We start from the raw sequence: 23,506 nt of genomic DNA on the forward strand, positions 1-23,506 counted from the left end.
GTGGATCATTCCCCTGTGGGCTTGCTCCCCTGGAAAAAGGCCGTTATCTCAGAGATTTTTGGGCTTTCCAAACATAGCCTAAGTATGGCTAACAATTTGTTAGTTATATCTTAGATAAGATTTAACTAAAACATGAGTCTATAATAGTTAGGATTTAGAGTTGTAAATTTATAGCACGTCACAATTGTAACATAACCCAAACAATTATCATATAAAAAATACGACAAAGTTTAATAAACTGTGATAATTAACCAAACATATCCTAAATCTGTATATGGCACGGTCCGATGGGATGGAGTATTGAGGCGCGGCCCTGGACTACATGTCCTGGTGTCCTAGCCAAATGTAAATGAGAACCCCGTGTTGTTTTGTGAAAGTTTTCAAGTGAAGAGTGGATAACATATGAGATCAACAAAGGTGTAGAATGGGCATGTTAAGCAAAAATGATTGACCGTCTCCAGCATTGCTCGACACAGTGGGCATTGTGCACGGTCAGAATCTTGTTTTGGATTAGCGTCCACCCGAAGAATCTACACCCTTTTTTTAGAATCAGCTTGATACGCCCTTGGATTACATCAGTATTTCTCCGCTTACTAGCTTGGTTTTCATGTTAAATTGAAGTGTAATTTTAAATATTAACATGCTCTCTTTCATCTACTTTATTTTCTGATAGATTTGAAAGGGCTGGCAGTAGCAATGGGAGGTGGAAGGAGGCTACAGGACACCGTATCTAGAGAGAAGGCATTGGATAATGGATCGAAATCCTCGTACTTCAAACAGGTGAAGTCACAAAAGAATAATGATTTGTGAGTAGATAAATAGTACCATGAGTGGCGATAGGAGGTGGGTGGGGCAGCAGGACACCGCCGTCAGGGTGGCGGAGGACCCTTAGTATTCTTGTTAATCTTGTCTCTTTTTTCCCAAACTTAATTGCTCGTGTCTAATCAAGTAAGGGCGTGTTTGGTAGGAATCCAAATTCTTCTAGAAACGTTTCAGAAGCAGATTCTTTCTGGAAACGTTTCTCTGATGAATCAAAATCACTTGTTGAAACTATTTGGCTAGCTGTTTGGATTCAGATTCTTAGAAATGACATCAAAATTAAGTTGTTTTGTTAAAAAATTCACAGAGAGAGATATGGTTCATAAAAAATATCAATTTTTTTTAGATGAAGAACAATTCAAATGCAACCCATTTTAACGGGTGGCACTTGAAAAGAATTAAATATAAAAAAATTGGCCGTTTATAAACTAGAGGGAAGGCAAGAAAGGAAGAAACGGAATCACTAGAAACTATCTGATCCCTAATAAAAAAACTAAAATCACTTGAATTGTTTCTAGCACATTGTGCCCGTTTGGCAAGGTTCTGACAGTTTCTCCGGAGAATCGGAAACGATTTATCCAGCCAAACGGGCCCTAAAATATTTAGCGCATTTCAAAACAAAAGTAAAACAATTAGCGTTGTGGCTTGTTTTCCATCCCGTCCATTGTTCAAACCTCGGAGAATCGCATTTGGAACAAGGAAAAGATTGCAAGATAAAATACTCGGATTATACATTTGGCATCTCTGAATTGAAATGAGCATTTTGTGTATCTCGCGAGGGGCAGCGTCACAACACAGAAATCAGCTTTGTTTGTGCTATCAGGAATTACAGACACAGACCAAACAACAAGAAGAGAAGAAAAATGAGAAAAAAGAATTATATATAGCAGCAGGAGCGGCAGTACCGCACCACGAACACCACCACCGTCTCAGCTCGGCTCAGTTAAGCACACAGGGTGAACAAGGAAGAGGCAGCAGCACGAAGATGGCTCAGCCGGTGAGGGCGTCGGCTCCGGCGACGATCTCGAGGATCTCCCCCGTGATCTTTGCCTGGCGCTGGCGGTTGTAGGCAATGGAGAGGTTCTTGCGGAGCTCAATGGCGTTGTCGGTGGCGCTGCTCATGGCGCTCATCCTGGCGGCGAGCTCGCTGGCGAGCGACTCCTGGAGCGCGCGCAGGATCTGGCTGTTTAGGTAGAGCGGGAGGAGCGCGTCGAGGATCTGGACGGGGTCCTGCTCGAACTGCACGACGGGGGAGAAGGGCTGCGTCTCGATCTTGACCTTCTCGCGCTCGATGGTGAGCTTCCCTTCCTTGGTGGTGAGGCGGAAGAGCTCGTCCTCGGTGGCGTCGACGCAGACGCCGTTGACGTCGCAGATCTCGCCCTTTGGGGACATGGGCAGCAGCGTCTGGATAATTGGGTCGGAGCGCACGAGGGAGACGAACTTGGAGTAGAGCAGCTCCACCTTGTCCACCTCCTCGGAGACGAAGAGCGAGTAGACGAGGTCGCAGATGGCCTGCGAGTCCTTGACGGTGGGCACGCTGCTCACCTCGAGCTGCCGCTCCAGCGGGATGTAGGGGCGGCGCACGAAGTAAGCGTTGCCCTTCTTGCCGACGCTGACGACGGTGTACCCGAGGCCGAGCTGCTTGAGCTCGTCGATGCGGGTCTCCGCCTTCTTGAGCACGTTGTTGTTGAAGCTGCCGCAGAGGCCGCGCTCCCCGGTGAGCACGACGAGCGCCACCTTCTTGACGGGGCGGGTGCGGGTGAGGGGCAGGTCGATGTCCTCCGTCTGGATCTCCTGGTTCATGTTGTAGAGCACCTCCACTAGGGCCTCCGAGAAGGGGCGGGAGGAGACCACCGCCTCCTGCGCGCGCCGGACCTTGGCGGCGGCCACCAGCTTCATGGCCTCCGTGATCTTCTGCGTGTTGCGGACCGAGTCGATGCGGCCACGGAGCTCGCGGAGGGAGCACCGGACCACCAGGCCGCCGGAGCGCGGGTTGGGGGTGTTGGAGCGCCGGCGGGTGGAGGTGCTGGCGAGCGCCGAGGAGGACCAGGCGGTAGAGAGGTGGGAGCACGACATGGCTGGTCCGCGGCGATGCGGATCACCGGCGGCGGAGGTGGAAGAGTGAGGGGAATGGAAGGGAGGGAAATATGGGTTTGGATGGATTGGGTTTGGGTGGAGAGAGGTGAGCTTGGTGGGGTTTTCAAGCGCGGGTGAGTGGTGGAGGGGCAGTGACGGCGAGATGGGGGAGGATCATGTGTGGCTCGCCCCAGCTGCCTGCCTCCTGCTGCTGCATTTCACGCTTCATTTTTTCTTGCCAAATAAAATATAAATGAGACCAGTAATCTTTTGGGGGATTAACTGATACTGGGATTGCATTGTGCTCAGGATATCCTAAAACAGATGCTTGAAAATCCAGAAACCGTTTGAAACACGGGAATTTTTTTTCTTCAGTTTTCTAAAATCCTGTAAAATTACTGTGTCCCAAACAAGCCCAAGTGTATATAACACATGGTTTAGAGGTGCCAGATGCTGAGGTATAGTTCACTGATGGTTTTACTTTTACCGTTCTTCCCCCCTGTAACTCTGCATATATGGAGAACGGCTTACCATATGGGAATTTCATGGCATAGGAGCATAGAACGAATAAGATCAAACAGGTATTTCGAGATAAAGCAAGGAAGTACAAGCATGCAAATTAATGGGGTACAAGTACAAGGATCAGGTCTCATGGGATGTAAACAACATTGAAAATAAATTGAACCTCAGGGTACAACGGCAGCGAAGGTATAGGAGAGATCCGTAGCCTAATCGATTTCAGATTGAGCTTTCTTTGGTGGCTTGTAGACACTGAAGTCACCGAAATCCCGCCGTCCACTGCACCGCAGAAGAGGGTACGCAGATAACAGTAAATATCAGATGCTCAAAGAAAGTGTGCACAAAAAGCACCACGATACACACAAAGATCTTCCAAGGCCATTGGTACAGGACTAACACTTAGCAAACAACTTGGCCAATTCTAAGCACCAGAAAGTTCAAGCAATTATGCAATTAACCAATGTGCATAGGAAAAAAAAAGGACTTCCCAAAACAAGCATTCTTGCCCAAAAAAACTACGAAAGGCAACTAACCTGTGCTTGATATTCCAGCCAGACGGTAAATAGCGGGGGTGAACAGCTTCAACAAAGACCTGCCTCCATCTTTGGCAAAACTGGTTAATAGCTTCCTCCCCGTCATTGGAAAGCAAAAGCTCCACAACTTGTTTGCCGTGGTGCCCATGACCCAACAGGGAGATCTTCTTCTCATCATTCTTCGAAATGGCTTTATTAGAATTGTCAAAGATGCAAGGATCCCTGTCAAGATGACCGTTTGCAGGAGTACATGCGCCACTTGCTTGCTGCTTAGTGTTTGTCTCAAGTGTCGCCGTGTTATGATTGCAATTGGAATCATCCATACTGACTGGCAAACTCGAGCTTACTTGGCTCAAGGTTTTATCTTCTGGCTGATTTTGACTCTCTGTTTCATCAAACTCTTGTTGACCATTACTCTCAGTTCCATCTTCTGGAAATTGGTCAGATAAGGCATGACTATTATCTGAATCATGTCCACTGTTTTCTAAGATGGTGTTGTGGTTGCTCTTTCTTATAATATTTTGAGCCTGAGTTCTAAACGAATAACCTTTTTTCTTTTCAAGACGCCTTCGCTCATGGGGACTCATACCAACAAGTAATGCCATCTCCAAATCTTCAGGAGTCACATCCCTACCACCATAGTATGACTTCACAATCTGCATGGTAAGGAATGGATCGGTAACAAAGATCTACAGCTAAGAACACGCACATAATTAACCAGGACGATATTGACACCTAGCACAAACAATCATTCTAACAAGACACTGTCAGTAAACTTTAATAAGTCCATAGAGAGCTAGAAATACTCGAAGGATGTTGTCACCTGCATTAGCTCTTCGCATCTCTTCAAAGGCATATTGGATCCATGTCGTAGAAGAGCCATTGCAGCAGTCCTCAGCTGCAAAGGAGAGACGCCTGTTCTGTTCGATTTATCTTCAGATACTGATGCATCAGTTATTAAACTTATATCACCCGAGTTAACTATCTTTTGCACAAAAAGGGGTATCCCAAATTCTTCCGCTACTCGCCTCTTGTGCTTCTCAGCTGCTGAATGAGCAATTTCATGGCAGTCTACACAGAGAAGTACGATATCATGTGAACGATGGCTCTTCAGATGCTCTGGAAAATGCATCCTGTAGCATGATGGGATTATTCTATATCTGATATAGTGACTCTGTTCTCCACATCCAACGCAAATATTTTTCTTGCTCTGAATATAAAATCCATTATCTTCATCCTCTGGACGACCTTTAGGTTCAAACAGAAGCATGATTGCCGGAGGATTATCTTCTATCAATTTTGCCAAATTACGTTGAGTGTACCTGTGGTAGAAGAAACTATCAGTTTGACAAAATAACTATGACATCGATGCTACATGCTTATACCCAATTTAATGTGCACATCTAAGAGACAAACCATTCCAACTTTTTGCGGTCACAGTAGCAAAGCAGTCTTCCATCACTAGCATAGATCCTGCAGTTGTGATATACTGGGGACTTACAAGAGAACTTTTTAATGAATAACTCCCGGGAAGCCTTTTTACTAGGTGGTGCTGTCAACAACTCTCCACTTGAAGCAAAGGAGAACATATTTGTTTGCTTCAAACTTAGCTGTGATATCAGGTTATAATTATAAACCGATAGTCGACATAATCCACTTGGATCTTTATACTTCTCTAGAAAACTTTTGAAGATGTCGTCCATGCTGACAGTGGTGTCCTCAAGCAGATAGCAAAGTTCTTCAACATGAGCGATAACGATAGGCGATGGGGATGACAAGGAAGGGTACACACTTGAAGTACTTAAATCAGTTTCTGCTATGATAGCTGACACCTCTGTCGGACCTTTCGGAACATTAACAGCAAGGGCAGCTATAGCTTGGTCCGACAGAACATATCGTAAGCTTTCATCATGCATCCTAGCCTGGAATGAGGTCCCCAAGTCATTTGCAGATATTAGAAAGGATAACATACCACAACATGACTGGAGATACAAGGTTATCTGAGGCGGCTGCGCAGAAATATGTTATTATAATGTACTGATGAGTTGTCTAGTTAGGGGTCTCATGACTCTCATCAAAGCAAATGCATATCCAGGAAGGACCACTGGAGAACTTTTTTTAAAAAAAGTAAGGAAAATAATAAGATGAAGATTGCTTGGTTTAAACCTTTAACCTATCATGTTCGATCCAATGAAATTCAAACCTAGATAAACATATTATTACATTAACAAAAAGGGCAGTTAAAAAGATATACTTTGCAGGGGGCAGGGATATAATATTTACCATAGGAAAACTGATAAACTAAACAAAAAGGAAATGAAATATGAAGCTAAAGCATTCCTAAGGAAACTAGTGGTGCTTTGACTGACCATTAAGTCCCTCCATGCGCAAAATTTCCAAACAAGATCCTGCATAGGATTACAAAATTCAAGTATTTATTGAGATTGCTGGCTGGTAAGATAACTATAGGAGCCCCTGAAATAAAACAACAAATACAAAAAACAAGCACCTTAACTTCACTAGACTTTTTGGAGTCAAGTCCTTGAGTTTGCAAATTTCGTGAGAGAATAGATGCTGCAGTGGAAGCTCCAGGGGGACATTCAATCTCTTTTGTATACAGTTGCATGCAAACCATATTTGAGCGATGACTAGCCTCGAAGAAAAAACTGATTTTATCATTGGAAGAATCTGAAGTATCTGATTGAATATTACAGCTGATCAAGGACTTGAGACATGAGATAAAGGATGCCATTACGTGATTTGATGTCGACAAGTAAGGAGATATTTGTTCAGAACTACTCAAATTTTGTGAGGGGTATTAATATCGATTTCTGCTGTTCAGCAATAGAATGTCATCAATGCATCATTACTGCCATCTACCTTTCTTGTCCCCCTTAATGCTGCTTTCATTTGGTAACTACAGATCTGGAATATGTAGAATATATATTCAAGATGATACATTGTGCTTACCGGGTGAAAGTTTATGTTGAGCTTGTCAAATAAGCTTTGTATATCCAATCAACAAATAACCCTCCAGTTTTTTTTCCCGCTGGTAGATAGAATTGCAATTTATTTATCTATGGAATATCCCTTGCTGATATAGCTTGACAGTGTACCATTTCAAAGGCTTTGTTGGTAGAGAACACAATAGATGAGAGTAACTTTATTTAATCATTTACAATTCACGATTAATTCTCCAGCCACAACTCATAAAATGCAATCTTTTCAAACTACTCATTGTTTCCAGAATTAGTGGATTTAAAAATTCTGAATCCACTATTAGCAACAAGTGCATCAGAGCTGTTAATACCTTGCATGTGCAGAAAAACTAACAAAAAGAACTCAAGGGGCAATAATTCAAACCAATGCTCATCAGCTCATGTGAAATTATTTTAAAAGCTACTCTGGGATATCAAATTTTAGTGTATTGAGCAATTCTGAGTGTGCTGGACCAATGAACCAAAAAGAAACACAAACTATCAGAAGTGAAAGGATGACACCGCAATTAGGCCATACCACAGTCTTTTGCGTGGAGCTCTGATGTCAGACAATTTGCAATGTACAGCAGATAATGAGCATCAATGCGAGCATACTCAATCATTTCTGGTGTCAATGGACGCAATCTCCAATCTTCACGCTGGAATCTCAAAATCAAGGTGTATTGACACGAAAAGAGGAGCAGATATCAGGCAATTGTGATACTGGAAACTGGAGATTTGAACAAACTGAAATTTTGAATGCAAAACAAGAAAGATTGCGGACAAGTGTGCAAGTGGTTATCATTTTAATTAGCATGTCATGTATTCAATACCAAAAAAAATGCCTATAAGCAAATAGCCTTTGTGAAAATATCAGTTGTAAAGAAACTGAACTGAGGTTGATTAATGGAACAGAATTTCTAAACTGCTGACCAAGATCTATGATGTTGTTTCATCAAATTTAGTTGACTAAAAGGACACAGGAAGTAAGCTACCTTGCCTTGCTTATTACGGTTAAGCCAATAAACCAAAGTATGAGATCAGCCTAAACTAAGCTAAATACGGCTCAGTGTGTTTGGTACTGTGGTGCTTTTGAAAATAACTTATATTTTGTATTCAATAACTGACAAAAAAAACTAAAAAACGGTGAATATTCCCTGCAATAAACCCTGATTCCATAGGACAGTAATGCCAAATTGACCCCGAATCTGCTTCCCTACTTTGTTGTAATTTACACTGTGAAAACATAAAATCGATGTACTTTTGAGACATTGTCTCTCACAGTATTTTCAATCCTCTAATGGAAGTATTAACCTTTCTGGTTCAAAAGACAAAGCACCAGTAATTGTTCCTTCAGTTGCCTAGAATGAGGTAACTATCTAAAAGTTGAGGAGGCACATGAGTGCTAAATAGGTACTGGGCACACCAGTGTGTAAGGTAAACTGTCACACCAGCTTGCTATTTTTAATCCTGAGCAGTTACTTACCTGCATTGTTTTGTCTGTGGTCACTCCACAATATAGCTCTAGCAAATATGCTAATGATTTATGTGGTTTTGACAGAACATCGCACGCCTGAAATTAAATTAGTTCTAAGAAGCAATTAGAAAAGGCTGCATAAAGCCATGGCATGAGAAAGAAAAAGCTGAGGGTGTAAATTCAGAAATTATCAAATGATGACAAATACATCTACGCAACCTTGGTAAAGATCCAGGATGAGGTGCCAAGAAAAAAATAATGTTCAAAAACCAAAATATTTATAAGTAGAATTGCAGCATGCTGTTATAAGGGAATTGATGATGGTTTAATAAACTAGAAACTCTGATTTTGAACTGCAATGACATTCTACCGCATGATAAATTCATTCATAAAGCTTTTCATATTACAGTTATGAAGTTGACCTTTCCATGCTACAGCAATAGAGTACGTTATTAGACTGAAATTTATAGTCTCTATCAAAAGCTGAGTACAAGAGGAGGCATAAGAGACCACGACATCATTGAATTATCTCCTCCCCATTGGATTCCAGTACAATGAACACAAATGTCTCCATAAAAAAACAATAAATCATAGAATCTAGAACCTATTACAGAAGAAATTCAATAACTCATAGCACAATCTAGAACCAACCTGTTTCTAAGAAAAACTAAAACTAAAAAGGGGAGTACATTTGTTCGGGATTGAAATTCTTAGCTAATTTGGTGCAATTCCACCTGAACATTTCATCCTTCATTCACTGATAATACATATTTTCATACTAATTTTTTAAAGAGAGAATAAATTACTGGAACAACGTGTGGGCTCAATTCTAGTTAAAACACAAATCAATACAACTGAAGCAGAGGCATTGCAGACTAGCATGCATTACAAGACTAGTTGTTGATTCTCAGAGACTAACCTTTCTTTCATTTCACTAGAGCAGCTATAACATGAGTATATGTAATGTGATCTCCAAGAAGTTAGAAATGATAAAAATACTAAAGCATTTGCACATAATTGACAAGTTACTTTAATGGAAATGGGTTGGAAAAGTCTTTGCAGAGTCATATTAAATGTGTCAACCAAGACATAATATTGGTACTAACCTTGGCAGTATCAAACATATTCACGACATAAATATGAAAATCCCTCTGAAGCCAAAGAACATCATTGTCAGCTCCATGGAAGATCTGCAGCATAAGAAGACAAAAGATAAATGATTGTGCGTATTTAGAGAGAAGGCAACATTGATCTTCCATTGAGACAAACAGACAACAACAAATTTTGGTGATCAATAACAAACTCATTGGAGTTCGATGGGAGTATCAATGATAAGCTTTAGCATTGCATGTGCAAAGTGAGGAGATGGGCTTACAATCTCAAAAAGATGGGCTGGATGAAATATCCAAGGAACTCAAGACTCAAGAGACCACTAAACATCATAGGGAATCCAAGAGATGCCAAAGGCACAAATGGAAAACAAAACATAAGTAGACATGCAAAAAAACAACCCAAAAACTGGAGGTCTAGAGACTAACTATTACATCAATTTGTACTTTGTACACATAGCAATGTCCAGCTGCCTTTATGAAAGATGGATAATACGAGAGTTAGGATCACACACGTGAACATTCATCTTTTTATTTCTGAAAACTGTAGCCCGTTGTTCTTCAAGATCTCAGACATGTTTATCAAGGTTTGAACTAGGGGAACTTAAAGCTTAAGCTTAGGCCCTCCCACATGCAGACCCTAGAGATACCCTCTTTTGTTTTGGAGACGACCCTAGAGATAATTCGACTTTAGAAAATAAGAAGCATCAAGTATGAGCTAACAAAGCTATAAATGTAGCTTTTTCGTCAGCAATGGCTCAGGTTGATACCAAAAAGATATCAAACTTAGAATTTTCTAGATATCTTTTACTTTAAGCTTAGTACTTAGAGTGGCGCATAAATGTGATATGGGAGGAAACAATTTGTTGCCATTAGGGTGGTGTACAGCTTATGCCTTTAATGCATGTTCCAAATCTAAAATCAGTTACATTTCAGTGGCATGTACATAGAATTCACGCCTTCATGGCGTCATACCTGCTTGTACTGTTCTAGAGATTAAAAAGGTACCAGTTTACAGTCATCATGCATATCCATTATAAAGAGTTAAAGACTACCTTTAACTTAATCATAACAATAAATGCAATACTGAAGATGAAAATAAATAGCTGTCCAATGACATCAGCTATGAAGATGTGTTACCTTACAGATTGAAGGATTGGCAAAAACTGGTCGTAGAATGCCCATTACATCATGTAATGCAATTGTGTCTACCAAATAGTCTTCCTTCTGGGTAGAGATCTAAAATAGAATATTTCTATGTCATAATATTAACAAACTAATTAAAACAGAACATCGAGGATGCATCCACAAGCAATTACCTGCATTAGTGCAGTATATCCTAGGAAAGACCGAAGGCTATGTTGCTCTGTATCAACAGAAAAAGCTTTTTCCTCACCCAATAATCTTGCCAGATGCTCTAGTTGAGCTTCTGTATCAACCCAATTGTATGAAGTACTCATTTCTGGGCATTGGTTAGCCAGCATTAAGCTAGGACAACCAGGGGGCTTGTTCAGCAAAGATGTGATTACCTCCTCAAACGGGTGAACTTTTTGTGACGAATCTGTAACAATAAAAAGTAACTGTAAGAACTATTAAAAGAATGTATTATATCATACATCTGTTTGAGTTATGGTCCGAGGTAAAATCAATACTCAATATGCTTGATGTGCAAATTTAAATTCTTATGGCAAAAACTTATGCAATCAACCTTCGAGCTTGGCACCTGTGCTATCTCTACATCCTTTTAACTGATTCTTAATAACAGCTTGAGTTCTTGGAGTAAATTAACAGCAATTGCAGCACAAAATATTCAATTACTCAGCCAAGATTGTCAGGAGCTGGACCATGAGAAGCAATTACTGTTTCAAATGATACCAAAAAAAAAGGTAGTCATGTGTTGAGGGCATGGTCTGGAGCTCTTCTGCGATCCTGGAACACCAGGCCACTAGTCCAGTCGTTCATCAAAAAAGCAGTATCAACAAATAGAAGCATCAGTAGAACAGAAATGGAGCTACATTGTACATTAATGCACAAGTAGCGATTGGGCCAAGTGCCAACAACAAGGAAAACTGACCACCCTAAACATCACTTGCAGCTTGTACTTCTGCAAGCCAGACTAGCAGAATATGCAATCAGCTCAGCAGCAATTCCCTAGGATTCCCAACTCAAAACTCGGTGCGACCTTGCAAAGCTGCACTCACTCAAGTGTTCGACCAAATTCCCCAGAGAATCCACGCGATGTTTGACCAAATTCGCTTCCTCGGCGCATCGCGTGGCTCGATCCGCAGAAGGTTTTCGACAGAATTCCTAAAACAACCATATGCATACGACCACGAGGGCAATGCCGAAATAAAAAAACAAGCAGGATCGATAGCGCGCACCTTCCAGCAGCGGCGGCGGGGCCTCGCGTCCCGGCTGTCCACCCTGGCGGCGCAGGTGCTTGAAGGGGTAGTAGGAGTTGTCAGCGAGCACGCGCTTGAACCGGCCCTGCGGCTTCTCCTCCTCCTCGCAGGCGCGGCGGGGGCGCCCCTGCAGCTCCACGAGGCGGCGAGGCGAGGCAGGGGGCCGGTTCCGGCGGCGCCTGCGGTGGAGAAGCGCCGCCGCCGCGAGAACCGCAAGGCACGCGGCCAAGGCGGCGCGCGACCTGAGGTTGGCGCTGGGCATGTCGCGAGGCAGGTTGGCGGCGCGACGGGGACGGGATCACAGGAGGAAGAAAATGGAAAGAGGGTGGATCGGTTCGAATTTGACGTTTTGTTGGTCTCTGTCAAGGCTGGTATCATCTCGAGGCAGAAAATGCAAGGGACACGGATTCATCGATTTAGGGGGTACGATTGCTTGCTCGATCTCGGATTGGACAAACTAATAGAAACTTAGTTTAATTTATCTAGATAGATATAATTAATTAAATATTTTTTTAATAAATATAATATAACTCAGACCGTATATATAGTCCGTATAGATAGGGCTCATACGAATAAACAATCACATTTTAGTTTCTATGATTGAAAAAAATCCATGTTTTAGATGGACTCTACCTTCTTATTCTAAATGTAAGGTATTTTAGATTTTATCACTCTTCTCCGAATGTAAGTTATTATAGGACTTCTAGATCTACTTCTCCGAATATAAGTTATTATCTCTATTATATAAAACACGACCTGATTTTCGTGTCACCTCTTTCATTAATCTTCTCCTATCTAATAAAATCTCTTAAAATTTGAATAATTTATCTAATTTTATCATTCACTCTCATCCTCTAGCTTCTCTGTCTCATTACCAACTACGAGTATAGGACCAGTTGTACTAATAAAAATAAATAAAGAAATAAAGAAGGAAATTAGCGGATAATCTTATCTTCTTTTTTGGGTCACATCTGAAATCAAACTACGGTATTGCTCCCGACATATTCGTTCGACGGCACTCACATGGCGCATCCATGTCTCAATACCTTAAGTTTGTATTTGATGTTACCATGTCTAATATTTACGTTTTCGTTATAACACATGTGATGTAGAGACTAAAATGACTAGTATGACTTCTAGAAACATGTTCTCTACTTTTTCTTCTTATGCCCTTGCTAACTAAATGCTGTCTCTATCATGAATAAATGAGGTATTTTTCCAATGTGTAGTGATTTAAAGGCAACATGATCATTTTAGAATTTCGTTAATTTATGTTAGTCTAAAATGACTTATGCTTAGTATTGGAGGGAGCAGATGCCTAAACTCTGTTCATATGACACCAGGCTTCTTTTTCAATCATTTTCACTATCGAAAAAGTAAATAGGGTATTGTAGTTGCACTGCTAAAAGTAATATCAAGTGGAATAGCCTCAGGAGTCCAACGGCCAAACAGTCACCAAAAGTTTCTTCTACCGACAATGGCAGCTCGTGCTGACAGAGGGTGGAAGTCATCAGCATCCTGGTGTGGAAGAGGGACACCAGTCCCGCCGCCGCCGCCGCAGGATGGTCCCTGCACACGTCCGTCCCACTGGACAGATGACCCTCCTGCCAAGTACAAGGATGCAGCGAGCGCCGCCCTCGTTGTTGGGATTTCACGAGGAGAGCAGCGTGATCTTTGTGTGGATTGATGCTGGCGTGTTTCATGCTCCAACTCCAGTCGACGCAATCCAGGATGGTGTGCCAAGGTGTCAGCGACTTCAAGATTTATCCCTACTCAATTGCTTGTATTTCTACTTTCTAATGTAGACATAATGCAACCAAGTTGTTTTATGCTACTTGCCTTAGGATATTTTCACACCATTTATTCTTCAAATGCATCGATAGTGGTTAATATCGGAGATGGAAATGAGGCATTGTTTTGGTATTTTTTGATAGGTCCATGGCTAAGCCTAAAAAACTAGCACCGGCCCTGTATAACAAGGTAAGAAGGAAACATCAAACGGTCAGTAAAGAACTACCGATCATAATTAGATGCGAAGCCTAGCGCAAATTGATACACCTCAAGAACTGGACCAGCTTGTGCAGCTGTGGGAGAGCATACAAGACGTGGTTATACAGGCAGATTCTCTAACAATATCTTATGGCAATGGACAACAAACGAAGAATATATCAGTAAAAGTGCTTATCAGATGCAGTTCCAAAGATCAATACAACTTCATAATATGAAGCCTGTTTGGAGAGCGCATGCAAAGCCAAAATGTAAGTTTTTCTCGTGAGTACTACTACAGCAAAAGATCCTAACGGTGGATAATTTGGCTCGCTGTGGATGGCCCCACGATCCCACCTGCAAACTTTGTGGCAGTGTTGATGAAATGACACTATATTTATACAAAGATTGCCCATACACCAAGAGGGTTTAGGTATCAGTTGCCACCTGGTTTCACTAACCACCCTGCTAAGCCTAACAGAGTACTGTACAATCAAAAGATGGTGGCAAGAAGTAAGGAGAAGGGTGGACAAATAGCATAGGGATGAAGTCTCGAGGCTAGTGACTTATTTCTGTTAGAACATGTGGAAGGAGCGGAACAAACGAACGTTTCAAAATCAAGCCCAACCACCTGGCTCGCGGCATCAAAGAAGATTTTGATGAAAGGAAGATGGCATTTTGGGGATAGAGCGGCAGTAGCTCTTCCCATGTAATCACAACTAATTTATATCTTTGTAGTTACCCTGGTGATAGTATGTGGATTGAGCTCGGCTCTAGGTGGGGTTATTATAGCCCTCTTGTATTTCTATATTTTCATGCTTTATACTCTTCCTAATAAAAAATCAGTAAATCTTCTTCCGTCCATTCGGAAAAATAATTATTCATCAAATACCGATTTTTTTTCTCGAATTGGCGTCCACCTATTTCCATTACTAGAACGGAAAAAGAAAAAATTTCCTACGAGAAGATACAGGGGTGAAAGGAGAAAGTAGAAAGAGAGGCGAGTAGATAGTGTTTCGTCTGAACCATCCAACTTACTTCAAGTTGTCAGTTTCAAGCAACAAAACACAACCCCAGATCTATCAGCTAAACTGTTACGGGGTTCGATAACAACCATTACAAAAAAACAACAGACAGACTCCATGATACCAAACGCCCAAACATGCCCCTAAGCTTCATCGCTCTCTTCTTCGTCATCTTCTCCTAGATTCGGTTCTAGCAGCATCATCAGACGTCCTGCCACATGAGCGTCCATTGCCTTGCACGCTGCCTTCAAAGGTGAATCAGCTCCCGCCAGAACCGCAACTTGAAATTTACTGCTATGCAATCCTGCCCAATACCGGATAAAGGCACAAGCATGGCACAAAATCTCATTAGGATGTCGAGGGATCTTTTTGTCAAAACAAGCTCAATTTTGAGCTTCCCAAATTGTCCACCAAATCGCAGATAAAACGGGCATATTAACTTTTTCACCATGCGGTAGCCAAATTTTAATCTAGGACCAATATTGATCAAATCATTTAGACGATTGTTTGCCCCAGAACAGCTCCCAACAATGTCCCAATTCCAAAATGACTCTTGCACTGGACAATCAAATAAAAGGTACAGCATAATTGGAATGGTTTCATTGAGCAAAAATAGCAGGAAGGGTCCCTCTGTCACTTTCTCCGGATCGTCTTTTCTTTAGTAAGAACAGACCATTGTCGCCACATAAAAATCTTGATTTTGTTTGGAATCTTAGCACCCCAAATATGCATATGATTAGGACCAGCATAATTGGAATGGCTTCATTGAGCAGAGCTGTGTGGTTGTCTTCATACACGGCTAACTTCTTTGACCGCTTTTTTCCATGAATCGTGCACATATAAAACAATGCTAAGAAGGTTGTCATGCTTATTTGAGCTGTGCATTGGTTTAGAGTTTCTTTGTTAAAGTTGATTAGGCATATAGTAACTGCACGTAGTGCAGTTAGCTAAGACTCGAACCCGGCTCCTGCAAAAGCCTTCAAAGAAGGCTGGGTTAAAAAGACTCTTTTAAAAAAAAGATAAAGTTGATTAGGCATATGCAATACGCTCCACACAAAATATTTCTTATTGCAATTTAAGGCCCTATTTGCGATAGGCACAGAGATGGTGGTGGTGGGGGGGGGGGGATGAAACTCAATTCCTGGAATGTTTTCACTGTTCAACTGAATGCAATGGAGTAATGTTCCCCACAAGTGCATGGTTCAAACATGTAAATATGGAAAATTGGAAGTGCATACAGAACCAAACCAACTTGCAGTTCTGCAGTTCATAGTTTCATACTATATTAGTAATAAAAAGGTGTCCGTTTTTTCCTCTATCTCTATCTGACCAAAATGATCTTGATGAAGTCAACCTAGATGGTATCTACTGGCAACACATCCATGGCTACTTTAGAACCTGTAACGCGGGGCTTGCAATTATCCATTCCATATTTTATAAGTATCATCCCTTTCCCCCTTCTATCTAACCGAAATGATCTTGATGAACTCAACACAGACAGCGACGCGGGAACGCAAGTCAATGCCGCTCCGGAACCTGTAGCAGATGGTGCTTTGGAAGACATGCGCATGCTGCCCATGCCGGGAATGTGGCGCTATGCGGACCCTCGAGGAGATAGATGCACACGGGCCATTCTCCATTTTTATATTTTTTTCTTTTAATATTTGCAAAAGTGCATGCTATTTCAAAAAATGGCATGAATACCCTACCGTTACCCGTTGCATGGACGATAGCAAGATGGTGCCCATCCAACATGCGACAACTTGACATGGCAAGCCAGCGTTGCGGTCAGCTGACCTCACCTTGCTATCGCCCATCTAACGAGCGACACCTTGATGCCGCCCTACCAACAGGCGACATCTAGGGTTTTGGCTCGCTGTCGCTTTGGCTTGTGGCAGAATAAGTGTAATCCGTGCGTCGTCATTCATTGTTGTTGATTTATTTTAATGTACATTGCCATTCAATGTTTTTGAGATATTTTTGATACGCGGAATTCACAAAAAAGAAGGTTGAATACGATGATTTTAATCAGAGCTGCGGCATACACGATGGTATGTATGGTACACGATCATTCTAACCTATCTATGTACCGCGTCTAAACCTAATATGCCTTAGAGAATGTAAACAATATGATTACATAATCTAGTCTATTGAGTGCAACAAGGGTATTTTCCCTTCCTCGCCGCTTCCGGTCCTGCCACACTCGCCCAACATGCCCCCTTGTGTTTCCTCTCCCTCTCTGTCTCATGGGCTTCCTCCATCATGCGCTTATGCTCCTTCCTCATCTTCTGTTGCTCCTCCTAAATGCGTTTGCGCGTAGACTCTCTCCTCTCGTCAGATTTCATTTCATGGAAGCATCTCCAAGCGGTCCGGTGCTAAGTGTGTAGGAGGAACATATCAGCTTGTGACTGCTCAGTATCCAACCACTGTAAGAAATCACATAGTGGTGACGATGACTGCAACAGAGACCAAAATATTTAGTGGTAAATTTTAGTTGTAGCCAACATTGGTGTTGCTCTAGGGTGGATCGTACTCGTATTTTCGGCATATGAAGAACCTCCTTTTGTATGTGTCGGAGAACTCAAATGACTTCATCACCCTACAAAAATCTCCACCCAAAAACATGAGCGCTTCGACCCCAACAGACGTAGTATCTAACAAGTATTTCTTGGGAAAATGATCAGACGCCATCACAGTTGGAGTTATGGAACTTGAGGCTAGTGGTTTGGCTCTACATGTGGCCAAAAGATCATCTATTTATAATGTGGTTTCGTGCTAGTGCATGGACTAGGTCCACATAAATTGAACCTGGGAAAGTAGTTGATTCCACCATAAGGAGTGGTCATGCAACTGAAAAGACTACTTCTAAAAAGGCTATATCTTAAAAGGCTAAGTCTGAAAAGTCTACTGCTGAAAAGGCTAGATCTGAAAAGGCTATATTTTAAAATGCTACTTCTAAAAAGATTAGGTCTGAAAAATGCTACTTCTGAAAATACTAGGTCTGAAAATGTTACTTCTAAAAAGGCTACACTTCAATCGAGTACAAGTTTATTAATGTGACGAGTTCTAGTACAAGCCATCAATTTTATTAGCACTGTTGGATGTCTGCGGGTAACACAAAGTTTATGATAATAGTACATTGAAACGGATAGAAAAAGGTTTCTACTAGGTGGACCGGGGATGTCTCCCCCTTCTTTGACATGCCGCTTCGCACCTAACCTCTTTTTGACGATGCAGAAACGCTTCATGCCTTTGTAGTTTTTCCTCATGCCTTTGAAGCTTGGTCTCTTGCCTCCTTAGAATGTGACAGTGTTCCTCCTCACGCCTCTGTTAAAGTACATCTAGGCCCCTATATGGGTTTTGATGATTGACGACAAACGATTAAGGAACTAATGCGTTCAATGAGTATTTGAATAGGTAAAACTCCCAACGATGAAAGCTAAACAACGTTAGCGATCCCCAAAAATGAAGAAAGAAGACGGCCCTTGGTTACTCCTATGGCTATAGCATTTTAATTTTGAATTGAGTTCAGGAATGTCATACAATTAAGAGGGATGCAACATTGAAGGTTTTGTTATGAACTTAATGCTCAAAGTTTATTCTTAGAATGAGAGACACGATTCACAACACGAACACTTGGGTTGAAAAAGTTTTGGTCTGATCAGATGTTTCGATTATTTTATCGGAAGTTCCGGCCTGAGTCAGAATGTTTGGTTATTTGAAAACTCAAGGTGCTCAAGTTCCTCTTTTTGATTAATCGGAAGTTCCGATATTTTGGTTGGAAGTTCTAATATGGATCGAAATGTTCGAGTTTCCTCAAGTCTCGAGCTCTCGGGTTAGAAGTAATTTTTTTTACTAATTGGAAGTTCCAATGTTGAGATCGAAAGTTCCGATCTGAGTCGGACTATCTGATATTCTCAAAACCTCAGGTTCTCAGGATGGAGTTTTGTTGCTAATCAGAAGTTCCAATTTGTGAGGTCGGAAGTTCCGATGTGTGTTTTATTCCAGTTTTGGTTTGGGTGAAGTAGGTCAATGCTGTTACTTTGCACTGATCGGAAGTTCCGATCAGGATATCAGAAGTTCCGATGTGGGTTGAAAAGCACATAACGACTAGTTTTGGGGGGTACTCTATAAATACCTCTTCACCTCTCCCAAGCTGGTTGCTGCTCCCTTTCTCTTGTGAAACACATCTAGAGCAATTTTGCACCTCTCCTCTCTCCATTCTAAGTGGTTCAATCTTTTGTGAGAGTTTTGAGAGGAAGATTTGAGCGCTAGTGATAAGCTTTGAAATCTTTGAGCGCTAGGGTTCATCTCCAAGCATTCTTTGTACAATTTTGTTACTCTTGGAGATTGAGATCTCTTGGATGGTTAGGAGTCGCTCACAAGTCACCAATTCACTTGTGGTGCATCGTGAGAAGTTTGTGAAGGCTGGATTCTGCCTCTACAAGGGAAGTAGTACCAAGTGGAGCCGAGGAGTGCTTTGTGCAATCTCGAGAGGAAAAGGGTTGAAAGAGACCCATCTCAAGTGTGACCGAGCCCCTCAATGGTGACATAGGATCCCTTCAAGGATCTGAACTTCGGGAACAAATCCATCTTGTCTCCGCTTTCGGTTATTTCTTACCTCTTATGCAATTTCGAGCAATTAGTTTACTATCTTAAGTTATACTGCGTATTTGCTTGCTTTACTTCAAATTCAGTAGCATCATTGCCTGCTACATCTTGTATTTCATAGTTTAACTCATCCTTGCTCGTAGATCTAGCTTTGTTTCAAATTTAGGCAAATTGGAAGTTCTGGTCGTATCAATCAGAACTTCCGGTGTTAGTAGGAACATCCGATATTTTATATTTGAAATATCCGACCTGCTTCCATTGTGCTGTTTTAATATTTGAAAAAGCGCCTCCCCCCTCTAGGCGCTATCTCATTCCTTCACTCTGAAGTTCCTCGGGCTATCGCTTGCGTTCTTATTCTCAGCATTGATATTCTTGTTGGTGCTCATGCCATGCCTCCTGCCGCAACCATGCTTCCTCCATCCTAATCTCGTACTCACATTTGGTTTCAGCCTCTATGATGTAGCCCCCATTGTATGGTGACCTGACAAGGTCGATTCATTCCTTGAAATGACATGACTTAGGACAATAAACTCAACATTAGAAGTGCTGTGGACAATATATATTTTAGAGGTGTGAACGTAGGGCAAAAGAGAGACGTACCATGAAATCATTATCAAGCTCTGAACACATGAAGAACCTTCTACCAAAATTCTCAACCTCGAAGGACGTCGACATTCGAGCTCAGTCGCCACACATGCACAATGGATGCTCGTGTCGTTGTGGCATTCCCATGGGGTGGTTCCTCTCAGACCTTTTTTGAGACGACACAAGTAACCAATTAGCATGCAGAAGGAATGAATGTGCGATAGAAAAATTGTTGCAGATGTATGCATATTTCTTATGTAATTTTTCATGCTGCTTTGAGGAGTCATTTCGGTTAGACAAGTGATTTTGTGTGGTGTCAGCTATTCATGAAAAGCACAGCAGTATACCAAGTTCTTTAGGACAAAAAGGCAATCCTATTTGGCGCAACAAAAACAATTACATCATGATAAAAGGAGATATGTTGGCATCACGCATCTATAAAAGGCTCATATATCTTAAACTGAACCCATAGCAATCAATGGAAGTTAGGGGAGGGAGGGCTGAGGAAGAAGGGGCCCGGGGCGGCCAACGGTGATATGGGAGGGTTCGTTTGGTCCAACAGAGTACGGTAAGCCTCTCCACAACTTCCCTCTGCAAGATAAGAGTGACTTTCGTCCTCCAAGTCACCTAAGGATTTACGACCACCCGAATGCGACGTGGCCCAAGTGCTCCCATGGTTATGACTGCATCATCTAGATGTATGATGGGTGCATTCATGAAGGGCATCGATTATTCTGATGTCCTCTTGGGAGGGTGAGAAGTATATTAGCTTTAACGTCAATATCATATTTTTTATACTAATGAAGATTGTGATCTCCATATTTTTTCAGGCCTCAGACGATGACCTTGACAACTGCCAATACACGATGAGTCGATCCTCCTATTTACAGCATATCTAAGATTACAACCATCACATGTGAGACCACATCTTCAACTTGCAACAAGAGGTGGATGCTACACAAGTCCTCATGTCATATAGATATTACTATGAAAACTACAATGCTCTTCCTTGCTCGTTTTGGCTGCCATGTTGGCATGGAGATGACGTTGTATTCCATGTTTATGAGCATTTCAGTGATGCAGGTTGTCGATTCTTCCATTGTCCACATTTCAGAGTATGAACAAATAATACTCACTTTCTTTCCTATTATCTCAACACCATTTACTTATCTTATCCATCACTTTCTTCAGATATATGATTATGGGTTTTAGTCCTGGATTGACCCGCGGATAAAAGCACACATTCAAGAATACATCCATCACTTTCACGTCATCCTTGAGGAACTACATGAACAATTGCGCCAAGAGAGAGCCAGAAACGTCAAAAGATGCTATATCCCACCTCGCATGGCTGGTCAGAGGAACAACTGTGAGTAATATCGATGTGTTCTAGCTGTCGGTAGATGATTTGATTTCGTATTTGACTTGTACTATTTGTTATTTCCTAAGACATGTTAGGTGAAGCGCTGGTACACCACTAGGGGTATCGTATATGACATCATTCATTTGGTCAACATGTTTATTATGATTGTTATGAAATGATCGTTGTACGAGTCAATGGTCCGAATAGAATTACAAAACAAAAACACGGTACAGGAAAGCTATTATGACAGTAACAATAACAAAGTAGCATGAAGAAAGACAATAACATAACAGCATGAAACTAACAATGACATAGCTGCCTACAGGTTACATCCCCTCTTAGGGATGAGGCCCTTGGTCAGGTGGTCCGGTGGAACGATCAGGTGCTCAGGCCATCCAGCGGGCGGTGGAGTGGCGTACTCGTCCAGGGCGTGTTGTGGCCCCTGGAGTGGCGCGCTAGTAGTTGCGACACACCAAGTTTGTCGCTTTGTCTGAACATGAAGTCATACCTAGGGACCTAAGTAACGTCCTTTCTAATCTGCTCCATGTAGCTACCCTATGCCTCTACGTCCTAGAGATTATCGATCTCTACACATAGAACAACGAAGAAAATATGTTAGCATCGATAAACCATGACATACGTAACAATTTGTTATGCATGAAGCGAGTGTCGTACATGAGTCAAGGACACGAGAACTCGAAGGACCTGGATCCGCGAAGGAAGGGTGTGTCTCCCTGCTCGTGGCGTAGAAGCGGTCACCGCCACTGGTGAAGGGTGGCCTAAATGCTGTGACGCCATAGCAGGGGTCACCGACGTTGGAGAATGAAAGCCGAGGCAACATGCCACTGTATTGGGGTGATCATGCCCGGTGAAGGATTGCCTCGCTGTAGCAGGGATCGAAGAGGAAGTCAAGGTTGAATACATCGTTGACGGGTCGCGCGGCAAAGGTTGGCCGTTTCGATGGGTGTGGCGGCTTGGTGAAGGTGGCGGATGGGTGTGCCGGGATATGAGTTGACGCTCGTGGTACCATTGTAGCGTCCAATGACAAACTGCAGCTCATCGATCGAAATACCTTGGCCACATTCCAGATAATCTGGCCAAATGTCGCGCTCATCTCGGCCCTACAGATCTCGTCACCACTGTTGAGCAGCAGCTTCGACGCACGTGCCTCAATATCAATATGGTGCAGTATGTCCCTCTGCAAAGGAAAGCTTCATTTAATTACACAATTTTTTTTACAATCTATTGTAGTAAATGAGGACTCGCATAGTGTTATTCTTACCTCAAGAGAACGCGCCTGGTCCTTGTGTGTTGGTTATGTGTCATGCACGTCCACCACGTGTCAGGGAAGCTCGGTCGGTGTGAACATGACTTGGATCCACGTCCGGTGTTGCAATATTTTGGATGTAGGTTTACATATTTTTTTATGTTCAGTCAAAATAATGATATGGTTTTATATCGATGGTTGGTAGGTATGTCGGATAAGTGATAGTTTAGGATTTTCTTGTGGGGATAGTGAAATATTTTATGGTCCAGAAGGGGTAGTGTTGTCGGTCTTTGAGTTAATGGACAAGGGTATATCCAGACCTATGCAGAAGAGTGTCAGGTATTTGTACGACTGGTTGATGCAGGGTTTCAAAATAGGCCTCGAGGTTTAAGAAATGACTATTAGCATTGTGGGCAATTGTAGGAGAGATGGTGTGTGCTGGGAAGTATACCCATTCAGGGAAAACCAAGTTTGGAAAAGGTAACTGTAGTATGTAGTGAAAATAGGTTGGCCACCTATGTTGCTTGTGCAATGGAAGAACAAGGAGGGAGTTGGGGAGATGCAAGGTGGGGGTATGTTGAGGAGGAGGAGGGTGACAAGGCTGGCGAATCGGATGCTAGACAGTCATCGGCTGTTCCGATTGAATCCACCGGTGAGGCAGACGATGGGAAACGAATCCTTTCTCTAATTGAATAGATGGAGTGGGATGATCTTGTGGCCCGAAGCTCCTGAGTATGACATATCAAATGATGAGGA

General features: G+C 42.2%; 2 protein-coding genes across 4 annotated transcripts; both read right to left on the bottom strand.

Annotated features, from left to right (window-relative positions):
• Positions 1–1,606: 1,606 nt before the first annotated feature.
• LOC133891309 (ATP synthase subunit gamma, chloroplastic) lies at positions 1,607–2,900 on the bottom strand. Its single transcript, XM_062332029.1, has one exon. It carries the CDS (start codon positions 2,893–2,895, stop codon positions 1,810–1,812), a length of 1,086 nt encoding a protein of 361 aa, XP_062188013.1. The 5' UTR covers positions 2,896–2,900; the 3' UTR covers positions 1,607–1,809.
• Positions 2,838–12,282, bottom strand: LOC133891308 (protein RRP6-like 3). Of its 3 annotated transcripts, XM_062332027.1 has the most exons (13): positions 11,893–12,282; positions 10,831–11,072; positions 10,652–10,750; positions 9,509–9,592; positions 8,412–8,498; positions 7,464–7,584; positions 6,457–6,644; positions 6,317–6,355; positions 5,364–5,869; positions 4,771–5,269; positions 3,948–4,603; positions 3,581–3,693; positions 2,838–3,402 (listed from the first exon to the last, which is right to left on the bottom strand). In XM_062332027.1, the coding sequence occupies exons 1-12, from the start codon at positions 12,173–12,175 to the stop codon at positions 3,624–3,626; spliced, it is 2,874 nt and encodes a 957-aa protein (XP_062188011.1). In that variant the 5' UTR covers positions 12,176–12,282; the 3' UTR covers positions 2,838–3,402; positions 3,581–3,623. The 3 variants fall into 3 exon arrangements, with proteins under 3 accessions (XP_062188011.1, XP_062188010.1, XP_062188012.1); XM_062332026.1 differs by lacking the exon at positions 2,838–3,402 and having other exon boundaries at positions 3,464–3,693; XM_062332028.1 differs by lacking the exons at positions 2,838–3,402; positions 11,893–12,282 and adding an exon at positions 11,235–11,389 and having other exon boundaries at positions 3,464–3,693.
• Positions 12,283–23,506: the final 11,224 nt, after the last annotated feature.

Source organism: Phragmites australis, chromosome 14 (genome assembly GCF_958298935.1).
Source record: "Phragmites australis chromosome 14, lpPhrAust1.1, whole genome shotgun sequence".
Classification (NCBI taxonomy): Eukaryota; Viridiplantae; Streptophyta; class Magnoliopsida; order Poales; family Poaceae; genus Phragmites; species Phragmites australis.